General features: G+C 30.6%; 1 protein-coding gene across 6 annotated transcripts in view; it reads right to left on the reverse strand.

Annotated features, from left to right (window-relative positions):
• Nucleotides 1-1,670: 1,670 nt before the first annotated feature.
• Nucleotides 1,671-27,354, reverse strand: part of phtf (putative homeodomain transcription factor) — a 146,978-nt gene continuing 121,294 nt past the window's right edge. For all 6 annotated transcript variants that reach the window (XM_085806636.1, XM_085806639.1, XM_085806635.1 and 3 more), the window contains 2 exons: nt 10,950-11,045; nt 1,671-7,776 (listed from right to left, as the gene is read on the reverse strand). In XM_085806636.1, coding sequence (XP_085662762.1) covers nt 7,627-7,776; nt 10,950-11,045 — 246 coding nt within the window. In that variant the 3' untranslated portion in view covers nt 1,671-7,626. The remainder of the gene's footprint in view (nt 7,777-10,949; nt 11,046-27,354) is intronic.

Raw genomic sequence — 27,354 nt, forward strand, 5'->3', positions numbered from 1 at the left:
AAGTTAATTTTATTTATATATATTTTCATATGCCAAAAAATTATCTAAATTTTTTATTTTTTAAAGCACACAAATTCATGTAAAATTGTAAATCAAATAGATATACTGTAGATCTCATAGAATTTTGAAATTATTGCAATAAATGTCAAAATATATTTCCATTTGTTTATGATAAAAAACTACTGATTGGGTTTTAAATATTAGTCTTCAATACACAGTCAGGTAAAATCATCAAATTAAGCAAATTATTGAGTACTTATTGGTTAGAGACCATTAAATTGAAGCCAAATTCTGGCTTTAGTAATTGCTAATATTGTAAATAGGTGCTGTTTTGCAATACTGATAATATGTTTACTGCAATTAATTTGAACTTAGTGCCATTTTATTCATGATATACTGTCAGCTAGGTTCTTTTATCATTTTGCTGCAATGATGAAGATCTGGAATTTGTCGAGAAACCAAGACACTATAAGCTTCTTTTAACCCCTTAACTGCCGCAGAAAACGTACAAGATTCACTTCCCAGTGCCACTGTTTTTCACACAGGCACGCATAGTTATGCAATGTATTAGGGGAGAAATAAATGCAATTTTTACTTTCTAAAAAGTTTACTTTCACAAAATAAAAGAAAAAAATGAATGCACAAAATTTAATGTTTTGAGTAAAAGTATAATAAAAAATGTAAGTATAATAAAAATGATGTTTTTATAATAAAAAAGATCCCTAAAATGGAGTTTCGTTCAATTCATTTTTAAACTAGTAAAGTGTAATATCAGATTTCAGTGTTATACCTTGTGAAATCAGTATGCCTAAAAAATCATATATTTCTTCTGAGCTGGTTGAATGCCACAATTTTGTTCTTGATTTTTCATTTGCAATGTGTTGGTTCATATACTCATCTACAAAGCAGTTAGTTTCAGTAACAATATGAAGCACAAGCAGTTCATCAAAAAATAATTAAAAAAAGATAAATGGGTTTGAAACATACGTTATATCTTTCTTTATTCCTGGAACCTACTACAAAAAGTAAATGAAAACGGAGGACACAGAATAAAAAAAATACATTTTACTCAAACAACACCAACCAATACTGCGCAGTCATTAATTTCAATGCTTTAGACACACCCCTCTCTCCAATTTCTTCCCCCCACTTCTCTGAAAAAGTATCCTCCTTCGCATACTTTGTCAAGGTCAATGTGGTGTTGCATTCCAAAGCTTTGGGAATAATTTTATGGGTAGCAGCGCAAAGCAAATGATAGTAGTTTGGAAGGGCGTATATATACACCTGTGGAAGTTAACACATTGGCTGAGCAAAGCGTATATATACGCCCGCAGCAGCTAAGGGGTTAACAGAAAGTTGCCAGTAGTGATAAATTAAAAAAAAAAAATTATCAGCAGTAGCTCAGTGATGGCCACCAAAAATTTTAATATAACACAATATTTTTAGTTGATTAAACTATTATAATTTAAATTTTTATCACTGTGTTTATAGTGAATTTATAATACTGGATAAAAACTGCCAATGTTTCTGCTGGTGACAACTCCAAAAAGTAGTTGCAAACCCATGGTTCCTATAACTGATAAAAACCTAGTCTTGAAATAATTTTGTTGAAATATTTTGAGGTATGTGTACTTTCTTGAACAGTAGGAGATGGGAGAAAAAAAAAATCATTCACTGAATAAAATAGATTTGATTTATTTATAAACATAAATATCCATCTTTACAGATATTTTTGAATTACACATTCTGCACAGGCTTCTGTGAGTTGTTTACAGTGGAAAAATTGTTTGAATAAACAATGCATTTATAATTTTGATCTAATTCTTGTACTTAAAAATTTTACTTCATAACCATATATGCAGTAAAACCTCTTATCAAAAAGTGACTAATATTAGAACATAATTAAATAAGATACTGATATCAATAATCATCTTGTTTTTTAAAGTGATCAATTTCACAAAAGATCCAAATTGTCTATAATCTTAAGTGACTGTTTTAGGGAGATTTCATAGCATATATTGCAAAATAAAGAATTGCCATATTTTTTCATCCCTAAAATAATAATTTCATATAGTTGTACAAATGTTAAGTAGTATACATTTCCCAAGAAATTGTTCAAATAAAAGCAGAACAAGCAGGTTACGATGCTACTTTTCACATCACATGATATTTTCACTTCTAAATTATTAGTTTATACAATCATACAAATAAAATTTTAAGTAATGTAAATTTCCCCTAAAATTCTTCAAATAAAAGCATAAAAAACATTATAGTGCTTAAGCAACCATTAAAAATATTTTCATTGTTATAGCAGAAATACTTCATATTTTAATCTTAATCAAAATCAATTAAAGAAAGCATCATTTGCATGTCAAGTCCATTTTTAAAATGATCTCATCTACTTTCAAAAAAATTTCTGCTGTTGACTCAGTATCAAGAGATATACAGACACATTTTCTTAACAAATGTAACTCACTGATGTATTTAACTGAATTCCTTGCTAATGTAATATTTCAATAAATGAAAATTACTAGTTATTTTACAAACTTCTGGTTTGAAATATTTGCATATCTCAGAGCAAATTCTTTAAGAATAATTATAACTTATTTATACTGCTGCAAATACACTGATGCAATTCAATATTCCAGCTGTAATGTCTTTGTTTTGATAGTTGGAACACCAGTCAATAAATATTTTGATGATCAGAACCTCTTTAAAGGCTTAAAAAACATCCATGATCATATTTTACAATAGAAAAATTATGAATCCAAGAGAGGAAAAAAAGGCAACAGTACTTTGTAGCAAATATATTTTTAAAAACAAATTATAATTTTTCAAATACAAATTTGAAATTTATTCAAAAGAAAACATCCTATTTAAGCTTACTTTGATATAGTGAACTATTATCAAACTAGCAGAAGAATTTTAAATAAGTGACTGCATATGCCCAGAATTATGTAGTTATGTTAAATGAAATAAAATAGTTTTTCATAATTATTCCACCAAGTGTACAAAAATAGTCAATGTATTTTTTCATGGAATCACAGCATTAGAGGTTTCTTATAAAGGCTGTATTACAAATTTTCTTGCTGCTTGGTTTGGACTATCTTTTAATAAATATAAATTTTACATTTTAACTGTATAACAAACAGATAATGACAAAAGTATTTAATTGCATAAATAATTAATGTGAGCTTGATATTCATATAATTTCACATACATAAGGTATGCGTGTCAATCCATATATCTAGGAAATCATACATAGCAGACTCAATCATAATTTTCATTTCTTTTATACTAAAAATAATGGTCTAAAAAATATTACAAATGTAAGTAACTTGAATGAGACTTTTGTTCTTTGAGCATTTACTTTTATATCATTAAATATAGCTATTTCTTTTTGATACTAAAAATTCATGCAATTTAATATTTTTCTTAATCAACAATCTAAAGGTGTGTATATATATATATATATATAGTATATACTTTCTTAAACAAAATTTTCTCATTGAACTACTTTTGAATTTCACAAATATCTGATAAAAAAGGTTTACTCTGATGCATGAATTCATTTTAAATTTTGCAATTAATTCAAAATTATAATTAAATCTTTGTATTCCAAAGGTGAATCTTAGTTGTAGATTAATTATTGTGCACTACAGGAGATTCCTAGTCGTTCTAGGTACAAAAGGTTAATATTTAAGCAAAGGAGCAAATACTGTATGCTACAGATTTGACAATATTAACACTACAGGTTTGATATATGTTTTAAAGTTTTACAATATATTATGATTTTTATATATATATCTATTGAATTTAATGATCTATACAGGATAAGCTAAAATAGCTTGAGTATGAAACAAATTATGAGTTAAAATTAAGGTTATAAAAAATACAGATGAAATTTTTAATTTAATCCTAAAATCAGATACAACAATGAAATGACCACTATTTAAGTAAAGCTAAATATGTAAAAATTTAAAAAGGATGACTAGTAGCACAAATTAACACTCACTGTAAAAAAAAATGAAACTATTAATAATAATAATTCAGGTAAACTAATGAATGAAATGTAAATTTAGGGCTGACACAAAATCACGATCTCATTTCAATAATTAAAAAATTTTAATTATTTATTCATAAAATTATGACATAACAATGCACATTTGTAAACAGCTGATTAAACATGAAAAATGAGGTAGTTTTGATTGTTAAAGGTTTTAAATAGTAAACAAAACTAAAAACAAATCACACTAAAAATATTTAGCTATAAATAGTATTATGACAATTATACTGTATAGATTTTTGGCTCTAAATTCACTAAGAACCAGTTCTATTCCATATTTTCCTAATCTGCATCTCACAATAGAAAATATGGTGATTATCTAAAGCTTTATGAAAATTCAGGGAGGAAATCTAAATTATACGATATAAATAATGATCACTAATAATAATAATTTCAGAAATACACACAAGATTCTAAAACCTAATTATTTAAAATAAAAATATAAAAAAGTTATTTTAAATCATTATTTTCTAATATAATAGAATCTGAAAATGATACTGAATATTTTTCTTTAAGAAAGCAGACTTTAAGAAAATTTAACACCTCTAATAAAATTATCTTTAAAACTATGTTTTCTTTCTTGGTCTTTCAAACATGCCTAAAACATTTCATTACACAGCACTTTCAGAATATTTAGAGTTTTCTCATAATAGTAATCTGCTTGCTCTATTTTAATACATTAGTATATAGTTATTATTAAAAAATTCTGAAAATTCATGAATTCTCAGTGCAAAATTCAATTTTCAAATTATTTTTCTAATTATCGGCAGTAATGTCTTAAAATAGTAAAATTAAATTTTTCATGCAGAATTGTGTTTTTATTGCTTTTAATATATATAAAATGCAACAAATCCTGTTCAAAAATATGATATGTCTATTATGGTAAGCTGGAGAACAATAAAAAATTCTTTATTATTGTCCAAGACCACTGCATAAATTACAATACAATATACTTAATTTAAAAATGAAACCTTTACAACAAAGCAAGTTAATACAATAAGATGAAAATCATAATTTCATCATTCACTTAAGGTAATCAAAGTATAATATCATTGAAATAGCCAAAGGAAAAACATTTTTACATTCACCATACAGTTTATAAAACTGTTGAAATACATTACTGAAGATAGATACATTTGTAGAATGATTTTAATAAAGCATTTAAAAAAATTTATATTGCAGAATAAAAATTTCTGACAAGAGCATATTATATGAAATGGAAAATAATGTGTTCTAATTTGAAATTTATTTTTCTTTCAAAATGCCATATGTGTAATGTAAAGAAGCTGTGGATTGAAGCATAAGTTTTTGCCCTTTCCAAAAAAAATATTTTTGATCAATTAAAAAATGCTGTGAAAAGATATTAAAAATTTTTAGTGCAAAATGAGCAACATTATTTATTGGGGAAGAAAAAACCATCATTCATTGTTTTTACATGTAAATGAGTAGTTGAAAAAGGTAAATATTCTAATGTTTTTAAGATTAAGTCTTTGGTGACAACAGAAAATTTGCCATAGCAGAAATCATCTGCAAAGTCTTCAAATACATCTGTAGCAACAATAACTGAAAAAATAGATGGAGATTTATAACTTATAAAGGTAAAAAAATTCCCCCTTTTTATTTATTTTATATTTATTTATTTATTGTGTGTTATGCCTCTGAACACAGAAAAATGTTTTAAGAGTCCTGTGTGAATACCATTTAGGTAGAAGAAAAATGGAACTACATTGTGACTTTTGATGAAGCATATGTTTAACTAAATGAAAGTAACAACAACAAAAGTCTACTCATAATAGAAAATGAGGAGAAAAATATTTACAAAGGGTAAGAATGTTTTGCAAAGGAAGTTTATGATTGCTGCAAGTTTTTTCTTGAGCAAACATTTTAAAATAAGAAAAGTAAAATGTTAAAATCAGCTCATAACCAGGTACATGTTTATATTTGAAATTTGCAGAAGAAATTTCATTTCTTTATCCCAACATATTTCAAAGGGCAAGAAAGACAATGTCATTAATGTCACATTCTGAAAATTACCTCTGCATTCTTTGTAAAAATAAAGACTGGTATTGTAAGTTATACTTTATAACATATTCCTGTGGCATTTATCTAAGGATTGTTGTACTAAAAAGACCTTTTTAAGTTCAAACCTGTAATAACTGTTAGAAAAAGAGGAATGGAAAGCAATACTCTTAGAAATTTTCTATCCTAAAAGCACAATGCCAACTTACAGCACAGAAAAAAGGCCCTCAGGTTGAACATTTAAAAAATAAAAATTTAAGTTAAACTACCTCAAAATCATTCTAAAAATGTATTAACAGTCTCTGAATTATTAATATATAACACTGCTACAATTAAGTGTCCTGTATTATTTAAAAAAAAGTCACTTTTCAAACATACTAACACAACAGAATTTTAAAGAATATATTGGTTCAATAAAATTTATGGAATGAAAACGCCTTCTCTTTTTTGGCATAAATTATGCTAATTTAGACTTTTCAGCTTTTTAATGCTATTGTAATAATATGATATGAACTTATGCTGGATGATTTGATATGTAACAAAAGTAATCATGAACAAGATTGTCAGGTGTTTTAAATTCAAGGGAAAAACAAGTAAGTGCATTAAGTGGAAAGCTTCAGAATGAATGCATATTCAATACTTATGAAATTAGAGCCTTTTTTATTTATAATTTCGTTTTTCCTTGAATTAGAGCAATAAAATTCTTAAGTAGATAATAACATCTTCCATGAAAGAAGATAAAACTTACCATATTATGCACAAAGTAAACAATCATAGCTATGCAAAATGTGTATTTGGACTTAATTGCTAAAAAATATATTAAAATTTGAAATTAAAAGGTAATATTGTATTCAAATGTATAATCACATCACAAGATAAAATTATATTTTGAAAAGTTATGACTAGTACTCATGCATTTAAACTTATTGCTTTGAATCATTTAAGTAAATTTATTAAGTATTTAAACAGATTAAACACTTTGGCATTTAAAAATTCATAATGTTTCATTTGATTTCTTTACACATTCATGAATAATTTTTAAATACAAAAATAAATATTTCCTTTTCGTTAACACATATTGCATTTCAAAAGTCATATAATGTTGAAATCATAACTATGATAAATTGAAGAGTTTCAATAATGTTAAAAATTGTGACTCTCTTAATTTTATAAACAATTAAAAATAATGTGCATAGAAATAGTGTACACAAAGAAGTCTATAAAACTAAGATTTATTATTTTTTTTTGAGGGGGGGGGTTATATTCAAAGCCTTTCAGCATTACTATGCACTACTGTGCTAGAACCAAACTCCAATACCTTAAAAAGAAAAAGAAAAAAAAAAAAAAAAGGAACATTTCATTTTCTTTTAGAGAACATTTCAACCTAGCATACACCAAAAAGGCACTAGAAACAATAACATAGCGACCATATGAAATTAAGATGTAAATGAGATCATATAGCACCAATTCTATGCGACTAGCTACTGCACATTCAAAATATCTTTGGATAATATTTTATTTGTAAAAAATATGATATATTTTCATTTGATTTTTATTTTATACAATTTTAACTTAAAACCCAAGACATCTGTCAGGAGAGCAGAAAAAGCAGACAGTACGATCACTTTCGTAATATTGTAGAGGTACGAATTTGCACAAAGAACAGAAATTTTGAAAGGATTCTCCAATTCCTAAAATAAATAAAAATAACAATTAATTAAATGGCATTTTCAACAGAGATTTATGAATTTTTTTTCAAAACTGACAGAACAACTTTTTGATTAATGAGTTTTTTTAGTAATGTCTTCAAAAATATTTAAATTTAAAATGAAATTATTTCTCAAATTAAAAAAATATTGTTTAATGCATTTGGAAATATTTATGAAATGCAATATATACTCAAACTATTTCAAGTAAAAATTTAAAATACTCATTCAGCAAATATGAAAGAGTTTAATTTATAAATATCTCTAAAAACTATTAAAGTTTATATTAACAAGCTTTAAATACATTATTTATGCAATATAAAACAGGCTTTATTTTCACTAGGACTAGAATTTTTTGAAGGATTCTAGCTAACTTTACTTTGAAATTTTCTTACACTTTTATACTGACAAAATCCTGAGTAATGCAGAGCACACTATTATTATTTTTAAATCACAATAAAAAAACTAGCTACAGATTGCACATAGACATTAATGGTTCAAAATTAAGTGAAATTCAATTGCAAAGGAATTTTATTTATTTATTTTTGTAAAATTTCTTTGCTTCCCAAAATACAGAGAATACTTTGCTGTCTTGGGGAAAAAAAAAAAAAAAAAGAAACCAGTATCCATAATGGCAGTGTATGATTAAACTTTACTGAATTTTCAGTTACGTTATGCTCATATGACAATTTCATGCCAAACTTTTTTTAAAAAAATAAATTTAAGGAGAAAGAATTTCATAGAGTGAAATGTATTAAATGTGCATAGTTTGGAGCACATTTGGAAGGTCTACACTTTATAAAAAATGGAAAGTTAGACAAGTAAAATTTATTTCAATACCAAGTACTTCTAAATAGGGTTCAAGGAATTTATTTTCTTGTTTAAATATGACAAAATATTTGAAAATCATAAAACATGAAAATTAATGACATTTAAAAAAGGGAATAATTAATATTATAATAATTTCAATGGTGTCAAAATAACAACATATATATTAAAAACTTTTTAAAAATTCTGTAAATTTCCAATAAAAATTTTCAAGCCAACAAATTTTATAATCATTAAACTATTGATAAATTATGAAATCAAATGACCAAAAAATTTAGATTCAAAAGAAGGATAGCTGGTTTTAGATGTAAAAAAACAGATATATTTAGACAAAAAAACAAACCTGCCAACAGTATGCACTTAAATTACAAATTTGGCTTTCAATCACTGAACTGATAAAATTTTTAGCATCTCTATGGAAAGTTGCATTCTCCACAAAAAATGAATTTTGTGCATAAAATAATATATCTATGACAATTATCATAAAACAATGAAACAATGAAAAATTCATTATATTTGAGTTACATATTATAACAAAACACTTCAAAGAACTATTTATCATATGGAGGAGTTTCTAATACTAAACTAATTTGCATTTATGTTACATAAGAGAAAAACCACAAGATTCCAATGCAATCAACTTACTTAGCCACTAGACACAAATCCCAGCTAAATTATCTGCATTTAAAAGTTTTAGTCATTGATTACTGGTGGGTATTTAAAAATTTATTTGCCATGTTCCTCCTATATCTATTACTAGCAAATTTCTTTTACATTTGTTGCTTGATTAGTTGGTAAATAAATGACTTTTTAAAAAAGCAAAACCGATTCATTCATTATACATGGAGAAAAATTGAAAACATCCATGCAGCCAGCATATTCACTAGGATTTGAATTCAGGTCTTCTACCAATGCCAATATCTATTAGACATTAACAATAGAAAGAGATACAATACCTGCTGCTTGTTAAAATATCTTTCGCTCCAAACATATTTGAATTTGTTAAGCGGCTGAGTTTAAAAGATTGCAATTTGTGTATTTTAAACAGTGATATTAGTTTTAAACTTTTCAAGTAAAATAGAAACTAATAATTAATTACACACAAAATAATAAATTTATACTAAAATTATTCATGCAATTTTGAAATACATTTTTAATATTTTATAACCACGTTCTTGATGAAATTTTCTCTCTTACAAACCAGTATTCATACTTCCCATTATTCGAAAGCAGTTCTTCAATTGCATTTTCAGTTTAAGAATTTTTCTTCAAATTTGCATTGCTTTTCTAGATTTGACTGACGATGGCATGTCATCACTTTCATAGTCAGTGGAGTTCTTTTAACACTTTCATAGTCAGTTTTTATGCACCTTGTCCCAACATTATTGCAAACTAACACATATTCTAAAAACGGAGCCTCATAACTTCCCTCACTGATGTCTGAGCATTAGCTATAGTTTGCAATTTATCAGAGTCTCTGTCTATGTAAAAGTTACATTTTTTAAAAGAGATTTTAAGAGATTAATCTCTGCACTGATTATTATATGCATATCATCTAGCAGAGATATTGACTTACTTATCTCCTTTGCAGTCTTTCATTTTTCATAAAATTCAGTTCTATTTGTTTACTGAGCATCTTCTGTGAAATGATATTTGAAAGCTACCCTAAAATTAAAGGCTGAATGTATGAAACTGTATTTGTATGAAGAGACACTAATGTGTGTGTATGCCACATAGTTAGGTAATTTTTTCATTTATCAGTTTGCTATCCCATTTCAAAAGAAAATCAGTAAAGATAACATTTGTCATCCATAACTTCTTGTTTTTATTCTAAGTTAGAAATAAATTCTCGAGTCCTTTCAAATATCAGGATTTTCTGCTTTTATCAATTACCAGTGCTGTTTTCTAGTTGTTGGGTCCATACTGCAAGTTAAAATTTCTTCAGTTTCTTAAATTAATTGCTGTTTCACTTTCACTTTTAAATATTAATGTGTGTTCTGGCAATGTTCTGTAGCAAAAACATGAATAAGAAAACTTTATTATTAAATTAAATACGTTATTTTTAATTTTAAAGCTTACAGTATATTTAAGCAAAATTAATTGTATCACTATTATAATTCATTTCTTACATTTAACAGAATTGTTAGTATATGTTAAAGAGCACAACATATTATTAGCAAAATGATTTAAATTTTAAACAAAATTTAAGGGATGCATAATTATTGTACAAATGACCAGTGGATTTGAATAGTAGTCTTCAGAAATTCATTTTATTAAGAAAAATTTATACTAAGAAAACTAAAATGCAAGTAATTTGATATATAATTTACCTTAAGTAGATCTGCTGCTAATTTTAACACATTGTTTGCTAAAATCAGTTCTTCCTTTTTATGAGGCTTTTGTTCCATGTGCAAATACAGATTAATCTGAGGAAAAGAGTATACGCAAATTAAGTTTAAAGCAATATACTTATTATGAAAATAAAAAGTAATCAAAATTCTCACAATGTTAAGCACATTCTGCATCTCTCTCATTTGTGTGAAACACTAAATCAATTTTAACAATTATTTAGAACTTCTAATAAATAAATTAGTCCTTTATACTTTCTATATTTGATGAAAGAGAATGACTTATTTTAGCACAAATTTACATTTCTAACAAATATTAACAGTTTGATTAGTCGTTTTCAAGCTAATAAAAATCATATCTATATCAGTTGTTACAAAAAAATTTTATCCAATTAAAGTTATTCATAAACATTTAACTATCAGCTATTTTTATAAACCTGGAACACAATTATAGTTCCCAAAGATCGTACATTACCAATATTAAAGTTAAGTAAGCAATATAAATGTATTGTATTTCCAACAAATAACTTCAAAACTAAATTATAGAATTTCTCTAAATTTTCAAAATATTCATTGCAGTCTATCCACTCTAGAAATAAAAAATACCTATAATCACAATAATTTAGTATTGAAATTTTACATACTTCAAATTCTTCCAATTAAATATTCATGTTAACACACATAACACAGGTATAACAATTTACTTTGCACTTGACCTTACATAGATTTCTTATTTTAGTGATACATACAATAAATATAATTCTTCCTATTTGCAATTTATTGTTGCTATATTTTATAGCTACATACAGGGAACTATATGTAGTTGGTGTTTGTTATTAAACAGTATAATTTTTTCAAAATTTATTTTACAAGTTATCTCTATTTTCAGACTATACTTCTTTAAATGATATCTGTATATTTCTTTTCCATGTGTTTCCATTCTAAAGTGTTCTTATGAACATGCTTATATTACTTGACAGCTAATCTGGTCATACCAAAAGCCATCAAAATGCTTTTTGAAGCTTTTCTTCTTGTTTTCCACTTCTTTTCTAGATTCTGTACTGGAAGAAGGTGAACACAAAATTTTTTGCAATAATGCCTACTGTTACACCATCGTACTATATCAGACATGGCCAAACTGTGGCTTGCAAACTACTTGTGATCCTTTGCCATATGATACACATCTTGTTTTGAATAAATATAGTTGAATTTCTTAATACAAATGGAATTTGAAATAGAAATCATGCAGTGCCATGTTTCTTTATTAATCAATTTACTTTTTGATATCATGTATGTAAATTTGATAGATTTCAAACTGTCCACTGTTGGCTTACCATCAGAGCAACAAATGCGTAAAATCACAAATAATTTCATTTCTGGTAATTACTTTAATGTTTTACACTATGTACACATTAAAATGCTTTATAAAACATCATAAAGTAAGATGCAAATTATTCATATTCACATTAGACTTTATTTTACACAGGTTACTTATGTGTGCCTGGAAATATTACAGCATTTCCAAAATCAAACAACAACAGCCCTTTGTCTTCATCCAGTGCACGCCTTTTAAGAAATGTAGTCCGATGACCGCTTCAATTACTATTCCAATTATGTTACTTTTTGAACAGATAATGGTCATCAGAATAGACTAATAAGAAGTTAATCTAAAACTCAGTGGTAATAATTTTATTTATTTTACTCTCCCTAATATTTTTTCTCTCAAGTTAATTTTACTTCAGGCAGTATGTGCTTACATTCCTATGTGATCCCGTTATTCACAACACTTGTGATCAACCTGGAAGATTTGCTATTCGTTGTATGGTACTACTTTTATTCAGTCCTTGAATAGCGTGTGTAACTGCTGAAGAAATCTGTTTCGCCTTGTAATCCATATAGGGCTCTTTTAATCTATGGAAGAATTTTACAAGGATTTTATTTTGGGTGGAGTGAACCATCAGTCTCTAAATTGGTTAACAGACTTATCTCAAATTTCTGAAGAGCTCCTTCAAAATTAATTTCCTATCTCTAAGCAAGTCAGACATTTTTATGCAATTACTTCACATATTTTGCAATCATTCACATTAATATCCTTAATGAATATTTTTTACGTATGAAACTCTATCTTTCTTAATAATTCCTTGGTAATCCTAGGCAGGGATCATAATTTATTTCATCAGTGGTTGTGTATGCTGAAATATTTGGAGTCATGGGAAGAATCACTGATTTGACAAAGATTTTAGTCAAAATGTTTAGTTCTCATTTTATAAAATAGTGTTATTCCAGATAAACACCTTTCACCTTAATCATCAAATCATATATAATAAGGCTGCATCAAACAATGAGGGATCAACAGAACACAAACCTCTCTCTTTTCTAAAGTTTCTGCCAAAATTGGCATATTGATGTTGGTGAAATCTCTTTAGGTTATGATTTTTTCTATTTTCCCATTTCTTGTTTGATAACTTTCTTTCTTTCTACTTTAGAGGCATTTTGGTTAGAGTCAATGGTAAATATAGCACTAGGTTAAAGGCATTTTGCCACCAGGCATATCTAAACTTTTTCACCCCTTAGTACCGCCGCTGTGATGCAAGCATTACTCTTCTTTTAATCTGTTGATATTTTTTGTCTTCCTAATTTTCCATCATCATGTACATCTGATACATTCTTCATGAAAGCTTAATAGCCAAACGAAAAGTTGTACAATGATCCACTGCTTGATCACCATAAATTTCAGGCAATAATGTGAAATTTTACTACCGTAGACATTTAAAGTCTGATTTTTTATTTTCTAAAGTATCCTCCGCATAAAGACTCCATTTTGAAGTCCATTTCAGATTTATTTTCTATACACAGGTTAAGTAACCCAATGTACTATGTAACCGTTAGGCTGATAATAATTTATTTAAAATTTTCTTCTGAGTTACTTAGAAATTCAAGATCAGACAGTAAGTCATTTGACCGCCTTCATGGGCCCAGCAGTTAGAATATGGTAGATCTGTTCACCTATTTGGCAACAGCTTAAGAGCTAAATTATTGTGCAGACGTCTGCCGTGTTACAAAAGGCCTCCACATCGAATATCTATGCATGTACACTGCTAAAAAAAAGGGGGGGACAGTTCAATATCTCTTGTTCTACTGGGACAATTCACGAAATTCAAACTGCGTTCTTCATGTCTCGAAAGCGCGACTTAATAGCACTATTCTAACATAGGTATTTTGACACAAAATCGGACTTTTTCTGAAATAACATACCAATTTTTTTACATATTTCGATTCTACGACTCAAATTATGCCTAATAATTTGAGTCGTAGAATCGAAATAATAAATTTTGTAAAATTTGGTGCGAAATTTACTGAGAAATTCAAAAATTTATGTTGGCACTTTTTATTCAGTTTGTGCCAAAATTAGTTCACTTGGCGAACTTCTTAATATGTGGCAACCTATTTTCATTTCAATTTTTAGACAGTGCGTGAGAGGAAAAAAAGACTCAATCATTCCTTCTTTCAAATAATGTTCTTTATCTTATGTTTTTAATTATAATTGTTATTAATTTTAAGCATTTTTTTTTCAAATTTATTTTAATTGTTTAAGTTGCAATTTTTTAGTTAAGTTGCAATTAGTTTCTTTCGAATAACTGTTTTAAAAATTTCTATTTACTCATTCGAACTGCATAGTTTAAATCAAAGGTGCATCATTTACTTTTTTTTTTTCAATAGTTTTCTTTATACTATATTTTTAGTCATAGTTACTATTTTAGGTAAATTTTTAGACTTTTATTTTAATTGTTAGTGTTGCATTGTCTCTTCAGATAATTATTTTAAAATTTTCTATTTATTTATTCGAACTGAGCATTTTAAATATATTTATTAATATAAATTTTCCAGAATTTGATTTTATTTATTTGAATTGCATTTCTTTTGGAAGAATACTTTGTAACCCAGACTACGATGCATTTGAAAACTGCATATATTAAAAGAGAAAATACAGTAAAGCACACTTAACACACCTTTCAATGTTCCGTTTAGAAATGATATATATATAAATAAGAGAGATGTATAACCGACATTTTAACTTAGGATGACTTGCATACACTGCTTTAAACAGTTCTATCATTGTGCCCATTGCTTTACACAATTTTATCCTACATTTGGTTTCTTAAAATGTTATTCATATTTTAGTCAAATATTTAATTTTGCGGCAAAAATTTATTTTTTTCTTCTCTTTTACTTCAGGTATTTTGCTTCATTCTTGCTCTTTTTCTTTAGGCATTCTGCAAGTATATTAAAAAGCATCCAACTTTTCGAAACAATCTTGGTATTTCTAACAATCATTTTAAATAAAGTTATCGCCTTCCATTTCATAAAGTCCCACAAATGGCTGAGCAGTAAAGTTGCTGAACACTGGTAGTTCACTCCGGGGTTCGAATCCCGGTAGATGGGCTGGTTGCATGGGCGTCTTCGTGTATTTTCTCATGTGTAACGTGTATGCCAGCTGGTTTCCCTTAGAAATTTCTTCACGAAGGCATCCTTCCTTTTAGGCAGATAGCCCTGCTTTGCCATAATTTAATAATCCAATTCAATCCATTTCATCAGAGCCTTTATCAGTTTTTAGAGGCTAAGCATTTTAAAGGTAGGAGATAAAAGGAAAGACTTGTTTCATCAAGAGGTTTTGGTTTATTTAATTACGACAATGCACACTAGGACTATTTGCCTAAGGGGAGGGATGCCTTCGTGGAGGAATTTCTAAGGGAAACTGGCTCGTATACACACATAAGGAAAACCACGAAAACGCCCATGCAGTCAGCCCATTCATGGGATTCGAACCTCGGATCGAACTACCAGTGTTCAGCGACTTTACCGCTCGGCCGCTGTTTCATCAGGAGGATAAAAAAAACATCTTTAGGTGACATCCACATACATCACTGGATAAACTTCTTCAAATACGGGGATTCTCCGCTTATGATATGATATGATGTTTTATAACATAATTTAAATTTATACAACCATATAATCTAAAACCAGTCGCTCTTCACTTTAATCTGCTATGATATCGTTTTTGTCTTTTCTGTAAACACAAGCTTAATTGATGCTGGTGTACACGTCCAAGTGTTTTCTCTTTGAACACCTAAATTCTTTGAAGTATACTGAAAGTATCTTCAAAAGCGTCCAACATTTTAAACATCTTGGTATGTCTGACAGCCAAATTTCCCTGCAAATTTTTGCTTACTTTTCTCCCTAATTTTCTTCTTTCCTTCTACAGTTATTTTCAGTGCTCACACAAGAAAATTAAGATTTTTCGATTGCTAGACTTCCATAAATTTTGCATTCTTGTCAATTTTTTAAAATACCAATTACATGAATTGCGTTTCAGCTGAAGACAGCTTTTCATTTTCTAGTCATTTTAACTATAAATAAAGTTTAAAGCAAAATCCAAAGGATAAATATTTTAATTAAAAGATTTTTGCTAAATGACAAAGAAATAAAACAGCCCAGCAGTGTTTATTCTGTACCACCGAGTGACCCGATTCTTATATCGGCTGAAACAATCTAAATCATATTAAAGATCATGTTTTTTTATACAATCTATAACGCGAGAGAAAAATTAGCTTCTTAAAGAGGATTAATATAAAAATTTATATTTATATATATATTTTTAAAGCTGGGACTTCAACCAAACTGTCATACTTTTAAAGTTTAATTTACATGGTGGTTATAATTAAAGTTCCACTTTGAAATGGTCATAAAAGGAAAACTACCGGACCAAATGTTATCACACTTGGGAATCATGTAAAGGAGGTTATGGAAATTTATTTTCCGTGGGGAAAAAAAAAAAAAAAAGAATTCAAAAACTCACCACCAGGGGGAAAATGGCGCTGTACGCAATATTGTTAAATGAAATAAGACATGAAAACATTAGTTTAAAATGTGTTTAATCGTTTACGAAACGTGTTACAAAGCATGTTCAATGTAGCGTTCAGTATTTTCTGAAAGCAAGTTAAATTCTGTTACTGCATTCTCAACAGCAGCTCTTAGCATATCAGGAGGAATGTTATGGACATGTCGGTGTATCACATTTTTCATTTCTGCCAAATTGTTTAGATTATCACCATAAACAGAGATAACTTTGAGATAACCCCATAGCCAAAAGTCACAGAGGTTGAGGTCTGGTGCGAAGTGGGGAAGTGTCGGCGTATAAGACGTTCATTCGTGAAATGTGTGGTGATGGCGATAAGGAGCGCGCCTTGCGCCCTCCGATAAGTGTGGCAACCCTAGAGGAGAAGTTTCTTACGAGTAGCGAGCAGAGCGAAACAGGCAGGCTGTCGGGCAGTGTGCGCGAAGTTCCGAAATAAAGCTTAATTTTTATTGTGCACTATGTCTTGTTAATATTTATATTAATGCAGTAAGAACATAATCTGTGATATGGAATTTGAGGATTGGCGGTAAAAACATAACAGGAAATCACCATAATGGTAACCCGGACTGTGTTAAATCGTATGAACAGTTCTCAAGCACTTTCGGTTTTGACTACAAGCCATCACTCAAGATCTCCAAACCAGAAGTAATGGATTACATCGGTTTTTATAATTACGTTTTCTACTTATCATTTAATTTAATTTTCTTTAGTTAAATTTTTGCTTTTATTTTGGCTTAAAAACCTTGCACAATGTCTGATGTTCATGCCGTCCAAATTCCGGTTTATAACCGATCAGACCCATCTTTATGGTTTATTCTGTGTGAAAGTACCTTTGCTCTTGCCACTCCCAAACCTATCACAGAATCCATTACTAAATATAATTATGTAGTTGCTCATCTTCCTCCAGATATTGCATCAACAGTACGGGATTTACTTATGAAACCAGACCCTACTGATCCATATACAAAGCTCAAAACTGAGTTAATAAATCATTCAGGAGAATCTTCTCAGCAAGAAATTCACCAATTATTATCTGGAGAAGAATTAGGTTCTCGAAAACCTTCCGATTTGCTTAGAAATATGAAGCGTCGAGCAGAATCTTTAAATGTTCCTGATAACTTAATGTTAGAATTATTCCTTCAACGTTTGCCTTCGACTGTTCAGTCTATTTTGGCAGCGGTTTCCAATTTAACTGTAGATAAAGCTGCAGAAATTGCCGACAGAATTTTAGAAGTAAATCCAACCTCAGGGACTTGTGCCATTTCTCGCACAGTCGATCAGTCTCTTGAGGATAAATTATTTAAACAAATAGAAAAATTAAACAAACGTATTGATCGCATTTCTCTTTCTCGTGGTCGCTCGCCAAATCGCGGAGATCGCAATAAGGAAAGAAGCAATTCCAAAAGGAGAGATTATTCTGTTTGCTGGTATCATAGACGTTTTGGGAAAAAGTGTAGAGATGACAAATGTACAAAACCTTGTTCATGGCAGGGAAACAAAACCAGCAAAGAATAGAGGCGACTTATTCTTTGCCTCAAGTTTCACGTCGCCTGTTCGTTCGTGACCGTAGAACAAACCTTTCATTCTTGGTCGATACCGGCTCTGACGTGTCCTTACTTCCAGCAAATAATTCTCAAAAACGGAATTCGTCCCAACAAACACTTTTCGCTGCTAATTCTTCTACTATTCATGTTTATGGTCAAAAAACACTTTCTTTGGATTTCAAATTAAGACGACAGTTTACATGGACTTTTCTTATAGCAAATGTTAGTACACCCATTCTTGGAGCAGATTTTCTCCATTTCTTTGAATTGGTGCCTGATCTCAGAAACAAATGTCTCAAAGATTTAAAAACGCATTTTAAAACCGTCGGTTGCGTGAAAAATGCAAGCATTTATTCAGTAAAAACTGTATTTAGTGATACACCATATCACAAAATTTTAAAAGAATTTCCTTCAATTACTAGATTACCAGATCCTAACCAACCTGTTAAACATAACACCGTTCATTATATCATAACTAAAGGTCCACCTGTGGTTGCAAAACCTCGTCGGTTAGCTCCAGATCGCTTAAAAATAGCAAAACAAGAATTTCAAACTATGATGCAATTGGGGCATTTGAGACCTTCGAGCAGCAATTATGCATCCCCACTTCACATGGTTCCAAAAAAGGGAAGTCTGGAATGGAGACCTGTAGGAGATTAGCGAGCATTGAACGCTCAAACAATAAAAGACAAATACCCTATTCCATGCTTAGCCGATTTTACTGCTGCATTGCACGGTACTAAAATTTTTAGTCATGTCGACCTGATTAAGGCATACCATCAAATACCAATTAACCCAGCCGACATCCACAAAACCGCCATATGCACACCATTCGGTTTATTCGAAAGTACCCGTATGCAATTCGGCTTATGCAATGCATCTGCGACTTTTCAACATTTTATAGATGAAGTTACGCGGGATTTAGAAGGCGTTTACGCTTTTGTCGATGACTTGCTCATAGCCTCTAAAGATTCTGAGGAACATTGCAGGCATTTGAAAGCTTTATTTTCCAAACTTCAGGAATATGGACTTTGCATAAATGTTTCAAAATGCACCTTTGGTCAAACATCTATTGATTTCTTAGGTTTTCACCTTAGTGAAAACGGAATTGAACCTCTTCCTGACAAAGTCAAGTGTATTTTAGATTTTCCTCAACCTACCACTCTCACTCAGCTTCGCCGATTTTTAGGCATGTTTAACTTTTACAGATGTTTCATACCTAAAGCAGCACATATTCTTTCCCCTTTAATAAAATTGTTAGAAGGCTATATTAATAAAAAGAAATCTCGTTCTCGTGTTCAGGATTCATCCCCACAATTAAATTGGAACGAGAATGCTGAACAAGCCTTTATTGCTGCCAAAAATGCCATTGCTCAGGCTACCCTTTTGAGACACCCTATTCCCGGAGCCCAGCTAAGCATCTGGGTAGATGCCTCAGATGTCGCAATCGGCGGCACACTTATGCAGTTGTCTCAACAAACATGGGAACCTATAGCATTTTTCTCTATGAAACTCAGTAAAAGTCAACAGAAATGGTCCGCGTACGATAGGGAATTATTTTCTATTTATTCTGCAATTAAGAAATTCTGACACATGTTAGAGGGCAGAAATTTTATAATTTATACGGATCAAAAACCGTTAATATACGCTTTTAAACAGAACCCTCATAAATGTTCCCCTCGACAATTGCGCCATTTAGATTTTATTTCTCAGTACTCTACTGATATTAGGCATGTGCAAGGTTCAAAAAACGTCGTTGCTGACGCTCTTTCAAGAATCGAAATTGATTCCATAACAAAATCTCCATTTTTGGATTTTAAAAAATTTTCGGAAGCTCAAAGGCATGATCCGGAGGTACAAGACCTTCTCAAAAACAACACATCATCTTTGAAACTGGAATTTAAACCGTGCCAATATTCTGATGGTAATATTCTTTGTGACATATCAACAGACATTCCTCGTCCATTTGTTCCGAATTCCTTTCGCAGACTCATCTTTAATCATCTGCATAATCTGTCACATCCAGGAATTGCAGCTACTACGAAGCTTATTTGTTCTCGTTATGTATGGCTCGATATGAAACGTCATATCAAAAATTGGGTGAAATCCTGTGAATCTTGCCAAAAATCGAAAATTACTAGGCATACTAAAGCACCACTGGGCACATTCTCTCTTCCTGATGCACGTTTTTCAGAAATCCATATGGATATCGTCGGACCGTTACCTCCATCAGAAGGCAATGTGTACCTTTTGACTCTAATAGATAGATTCTCCAGATGGCCTGAAGCCATTCCCATCCCGGATATGAAAACGGAAACCATTTGCAGAGCCATCTTCAACTGTTGGATATCTCGTTTTGGCTGCCCATCGATCATAACAACAGACCAAGGTTCTCAAATGAGATCCGCACTTTTTGCAGAATTTACGCGCATTTTAGGTACGAACAGAATCACAACAACAGCCTATCATCCAATGTCCAACGGCATTGTTGAACGATTTCATCGACATTTAAAATCTTCTTTCAAGGCTCACGAGACCAATAACTGGACTGAAACACTACCAGTTGTTATGCTTGGTATTCGGACAGCCGTAAAGGAAGATCTACAGTCATCTTGTGCTGAACTGGTGTACGGCACAACTCTCAAGCTGCCTAGTGATATGATAACGTCATCTAAGATATCTCCGTATGACACACAATTTATCACGAATCTTAGGCATAGAATGCAACAATTGAATCCAATAGCAACATCTGCACATTGCCAAGAAAAATGTTACGTAAGTGCTACCTTAAAGTCGTGTACGCATGTATACTTACGTGTCGATCGAGTAAAGCCACCTCTGTGCCAACCATACACAGGTCCGCATAAAGTCCTTTCTAGAACGGACAAAACTTTCACAATTGATGTTAACGGTCTGAAATCTACTGTGTCTATAGACCGTGTGAAACCAGCCTATTTGCTTTCGGACTCTAATTTGCCTGAACTGAAAACAAATAAAGACTTAAAGACAGTTCAGCAGAATAAATCTGCAAACGAACTCTCTAAGACACAAACTGTCACCAGATCGGGAAGACATGTTCACTTCCCTAAGAAACTTGCTTCTTACATAACAATTTAAAACACTTTTTTAAAATTCATATCTTAACATATTTCTTGTTATTTCATGTTTATTATATGTGTCAATACCTTGTTATATATTGAATTGCATTTTGATCTTTTCTAATTTTATATTCTAATTTTGTAATCATAAAAAAAATACCCGACAGCACGGATACTCTGAGATAATTTCATAACCTATGTCGTTCCTTTGAATAGCCATTAAAGGAACTGGGGGGAAACTCTGTGGTGATGGCGATAAGGAGCGCGCCTTGCGCCCTCCGATAAGTGTGGCAACCCTAGAGGAGAAGTTTCTTACGAGTAGCGAGCAGAGCGAAACAGGCAGGCTGTCGGGCAGTGTGCGCGAAGTTCCGAAATAAAGCTTAATTTTTATTGTGCACTATGTCTTGTTAATATTTATATTAATGCAGTAAGAACATAATCTGTGATATGGAATTTGAGGATTGGTGGTAAAAACATAACAGGAAATCACCATAAATGTTCCCTAAGTAACTATGCAAGACATGTGAGGTGGGGCTGAGCCCTGCATAAAAATTGTAGTATCTAAAATGCCACGTTACTGCAGTTCATGTATCACGAAGCATTTTAACATTGACTCTAAGCGAGCTGCAATCACAGTGGTCCAGCTGTCGACTGCTACTCAGAGAAAATGAATGACTGCTATGCAATCGAATGCAGTAGGAGAATGCAATGGAACTAAATAGATAACATGAGGGATTTCTTTGGCCCCATTCGATTAAAAGCGTTTTGAATCGGTATCTTCATGTTTTAGGGCCGAATTTAAGCTTCAAAAATTACAAATTAGCAATCTGTAAGAAAACGATTTCTAGATTGTACGCACTTGTTCGAGTGATTTGCGATCTCACATTTTCTGATCTCTATTTCGTGGTTTTCACGGACGAATTTCTCCCTTACATGGATGGCGCACTCGACTTTTATCGAATTTAACACCTTTAAATGGTAATTTGCTTACTTCAAAGTTTTTTAAGGGTATACAACATATTACACCCATGTAATAAAAGGTTAAGTTAGATTCCGACACATATTTCATTTGGTGTCTGCCGATAACATCGCAGCAAAAACATCGCGGAGAAAACAACCCAAGGCGAAAACTTCGTGCTACAAAACATCGTGGGAGAAAACACCAAAAAGAGAAAATATTGCAATTCTAAAACATCGTGGTACAAAACATCAACGTCAAAAATATCATGGTAAAAAATAAAGTATCTACAAATCATCGCATGACGATAACATCGCAGACATGCTTTTTTCATACATTTTTTTGCAAACATGCTTTAATAACTGTAAGTGGATATTTCCATAATGATTTGTGAGCGCAAGATGTAAAGAAGGATAATTTTTACTTTCACATTTTTTTATTAACTAATAAATTTTTGCTGAAAAAGTAAGAAGGAAACTTAAGCATAGAAAATTAAATGCAACTTATTGCTTATACTTTTCCTGAAAAATTATCAGTAAAAACTTTATAAAAAATGATTTAACAATGGCTTTTGTTAGTTAACTATGTCGAGTTAAAATTCTAGTATTTGCTAGAAGTTGCATTAATTTGCTATGCTTAAGTTTCCTTCTTATTTTTTCAGCAAAAATTTATTAGTTAATAAATAAATGTGAAAGTAAAAATTATCCTTCTTTCCATCTTGCGCTCACAAATCAATTTGGGAATATCCATTTACAGCTATTAAAGCATGTATGAAAAAAGAATGTCTGCGATGTTATCGTCATGCGATGACTTGTAGATACTTTTTTACCACATTTTCGTTGACGATGTTTTTGAACCGCTTTATTTTCGACAACGATGTTTTGTACCATGATGTTTTAGGACTGCAATGTTTTGTAGCATGTCGTTTTCGCCTTGCATTGTTTTCTCCGCGATGTTTTCGGCTATAACCATTTCATTTAAAAATATCGCCATTTTCCCCCTGGTGGTGAGGTTTCGAACTTTCTTTTTTTTCGCGGAAAATAAATTCCCATGACCTCCTTTGCACAGTTACCAAGTTTGATAACATTTGATCACCGTTTCAAAATGGAACTTTAATTATAACCACGCTGTGTATTATTAAATTTTAATTTGAAGCTATGCGTTGTATGTATATCATGCATAAGATTTTCACTTTTATGGAAAAAATAAAGAATCGAAGCAAATATACTTGGATAATGGACCAAAACTGAAAAAATTTCCCCTCCCTCCGAAAATAAAATATTGAAACTTCAACCTTGAATTTATTGGATTATTGAAATATTCAGTTTGACTTATCTTCTAAGTCCTAGTTCCGATAAGAATTCCGTCAAAAATTCCAAATTACTGAAGCTGAAGTAAAAGCTTTAGTATATATTCACTGTATGTTAATAAAGTAATCAGAGTGTAATAAAAATAGATTACAGAATTTACGCTGATCCAACTTTTTGTCTGAATGCACAACATGTAATGGAAGAGAAGGCTGGTAGAGATTTGTTGTTGACATGCCTCTAAATGTAGATGTCATACTCCTTTTGTCTCTTCAATGTCAAAAAACTTTCCTTTGAGAGCCAACTTTTAGTTTTTGGGAAAGAAAAAAATTCACAAGAAGGCAAATTTGTAGAACATGCAGGATGATTGAGTACATAGACTTATTTTCGGAAAACAAGCGGTTCTCCGATTGGTTATTGAATAATGAAAAGACGCATTGTCATGCAATACAAAACATTTGGAATACGTTTTCTGACTGAATAACGTAAGATTAAAAGTCATCTGCTTAATTCACAGCCATTTACAAGTCAACTACTTGGGCAATTGCAGAAATGTTTTGATCCTGAGCTTGTAAGACAAACCTAATATCACTGGATTTAAATACTTCTTTAATCTTCCGAGAACATTCCTTCTTTAGCTCATATTCCAAGAATATTAAGTGAATACAATTATTGCAAAAGAAATTGAATATTCATTTGCACTACGACTTGTTAGTTTGCTAACGAGTTAAAACTTAAATTCTGCCTTTTGTGTCTACGAATACAAAAATATTTTATTGGGTTGTTCGGAAAGTAATTTCGTTTTTTCTCGTCAGAGGACTTAATTACATTTTTTCGAAACCAACTTCACACTTAAGCCGCATAACCATTATATGTCTTGAGAGCTGATATTACAAGGCTTGTGTGTGAAAAAGTTCTATTAATTCTACGCAGTAGTGTTTGGTTGGTGCCCTTTTAAATATGGAGAGCAATAAGCAGCATTTTCGTCATATTTTACTTTTTTACTTCAGAAAAGGTAAAAATGCTGTCCAAGCGAGAAAAAATTGACGGATGTGTATGGAGAAGGCGTGTTAACAGTACGCCAGTGCCAAAACTGGTTTGCAAAGTTTCGATCCGGCAATTTTGATGTCGAAGATGCACACGGTCTGGAAGGCCGGTCGAAGCTGACAAAGATGCGATAAAGGCATTAGTTGATGCAAATCGGCGAATAACCACACGAGAGATCGGTAAGAGGTTAAATTTGTCGAATTCGACGGTTTATAGCCACTTGAAAGGCCTGGGCTTAACCTCGAAGCTCGATGTGCGGGTGCCCCATGTTCTTACGGAGCGAAATTTGTGTCGTCGCGTTGCCGTGTGTGATTCGCTCCTCAAACGTCAGGAAAATGATCCATTTTTGAAGCGGATTATTACTGGGGACGAAAAATGGGTCGTATACAACAATGTGAAATGCAAGAGGTCATGGAGCAGAAAAGATGAACAGGCTCAAAGCGTTTCAAAAGCCAACATTCACCAAAAAAAGGTGATGCTGTCCGTTTGGTAGGATTTCAAAGGAATCTTTTTTTTTTTTTTTTTTTTTTTTTTTTTTTTTTTTTTTTAAGCTTTCACTGGACAATACAACTATTAATTCGGAAGTCTATTGTCATCAGCTTGGACAAATTGAATGATGCACTTAAACAGAAGAGGCCAGAATTAACCAACAGGAAAGGTGTAGTGTTCCACCAGGATAATGCGAGACCTCATACAAGTTTGGTCACTCGCCAAAAGCTTTTAGAGCTTGAATGGGACATACTGCAACACCCACCATATTCTCCAGATCTGGCACCTTCCGATTATTATTTGTTCAGATCCCTGCAAAATTTTTGGATGGTAAAACCTTTACCTCAAACGAAGATGTCAAAAACCACCTGAATCAGTTTTTTGCCAGCAAGGATCAAAACTTTTATGAGCGGGGAATTATGTTACTGCCAGAAAGATGGCAAAAGGTGTTGGACCAGAATGGCCAATATATAATTTAATAAAATATTTATTCATTATATGAAAATTGTCTTTCATGTTCCCCCCAAAAAACGAAATTACTTTCCGAACAACCCAATAAATATTTACAAATAAAATATTAAATTGGAGACTTAATTGGAGCCTCAGCAGTTGCCTAGCATTTGAAGATTGTTAAGTACTAACTGTTTGTTGCGAAGTCTAACTCAGGCTGCATGGTTGGTTTTCGTAGTTTCCTAGGTTCTCTTTACAAAGGTTCTCTATGAAAGCATCTTAACCAAATAGCTCCCATGTTCTTTCTATGTTCAAACAACCAACTAACCTAGTTCAAGCACGATTTCCAAGTGAAGTTACTAGCAAAACCCGAATATTCATTAAAAACTATGTAGCTTGCCAATCGGGAGTAACATGAAAGATACGGAGCCAATAATTGAATTGCTGTTACGGTACACTGTTTCTAAACTTAGATGGTCATTCCTTACATAAATATAATTGATTTGTAACTTCTACTAGAGCTGACGGTAAGAATTGTAGTGCAAATAAATAATATCGTGTGCAATCTTGATTAATATAAAATTAGAAATATTTTCATTCAGACAGAAAGTTTTTTGAAATATCTGCAATTACTTTATAAGAAGGATTTATTAATAACCGTAATAATTACTTACTAATTACTGATGATTAGAATTCAGTTCTTGACAATTACATTCTAAATTAGAATTTTAAGGGTATAATGAAAATACGCTACACATAAAAATACATTTTAGGATAAAAAAAAGAGGTGAATTTTTATGTTTAAAAGCTTTTTAAATTCATTTAATAAACATCGTACCCTCGTTGTTAATTGAATCCAGAATTTGGGTGTTGTTTATATAATTATTCTTACTTGTCCACAGAACCAGCTGACTTATCCAGCCATTAAGTACCTGCAGATCATTTCTACATAACCATTGAACTTCCATTAATTCGGTCTCTAGAGGGTTGTATGTTTATATCCTAATTTGACTTTTATAAAAATGATTATTTTAAATCTTATGTTTTTATAAAAATATACTGTGCTTTAAAAATATGGATGATAGTATCAGCTGCTCTTTCACTCACTTCATAAGCAACAGCATGTTTAGAAATAAATTATGCAGTTAATGTCATAAAATATTTTCATAAAATTCAAATAAACATCAAACGAAAGTTCGCAGTTTTACACAATTCGATTTAAACGAAGTTAAAGTAGCAGACGATAAAACGCCGAAGATAAAAATTTACTCTTATAAATACTTTTTTTAAAAAGGAAGAAAGACAGAAATTAAAAAAAAAATAGTTAAAAATTTGAATAATATCATCTATAATTAAAAAACATAGCTTTTCATATAGTATTAATAAATATTTATTATGCATCATTGAGGGAAAAAATTTCATATAATTAATTCTCCGTAAAATTTTACTTGAAATTTAAAGTTAAAAATAGCTGTGGCAATTCACTGTAACAAAAATTGATAAACCACATTTGGCGTTATTATCGCTCAGAAAAAGATGCCAAATTTCAAAATGTGAAAATATGTAAATTCGTGTAT

The sequence above is a fragment of the Stegodyphus dumicola genome, chromosome 12 (assembly GCF_044657685.1).
Source record: "Stegodyphus dumicola isolate Sdum_Otavi_A_Nest chromosome 12, ASM4465768v1".
Lineage (NCBI taxonomy): Eukaryota > Metazoa > Arthropoda > Arachnida > Araneae > Eresidae > Stegodyphus > Stegodyphus dumicola.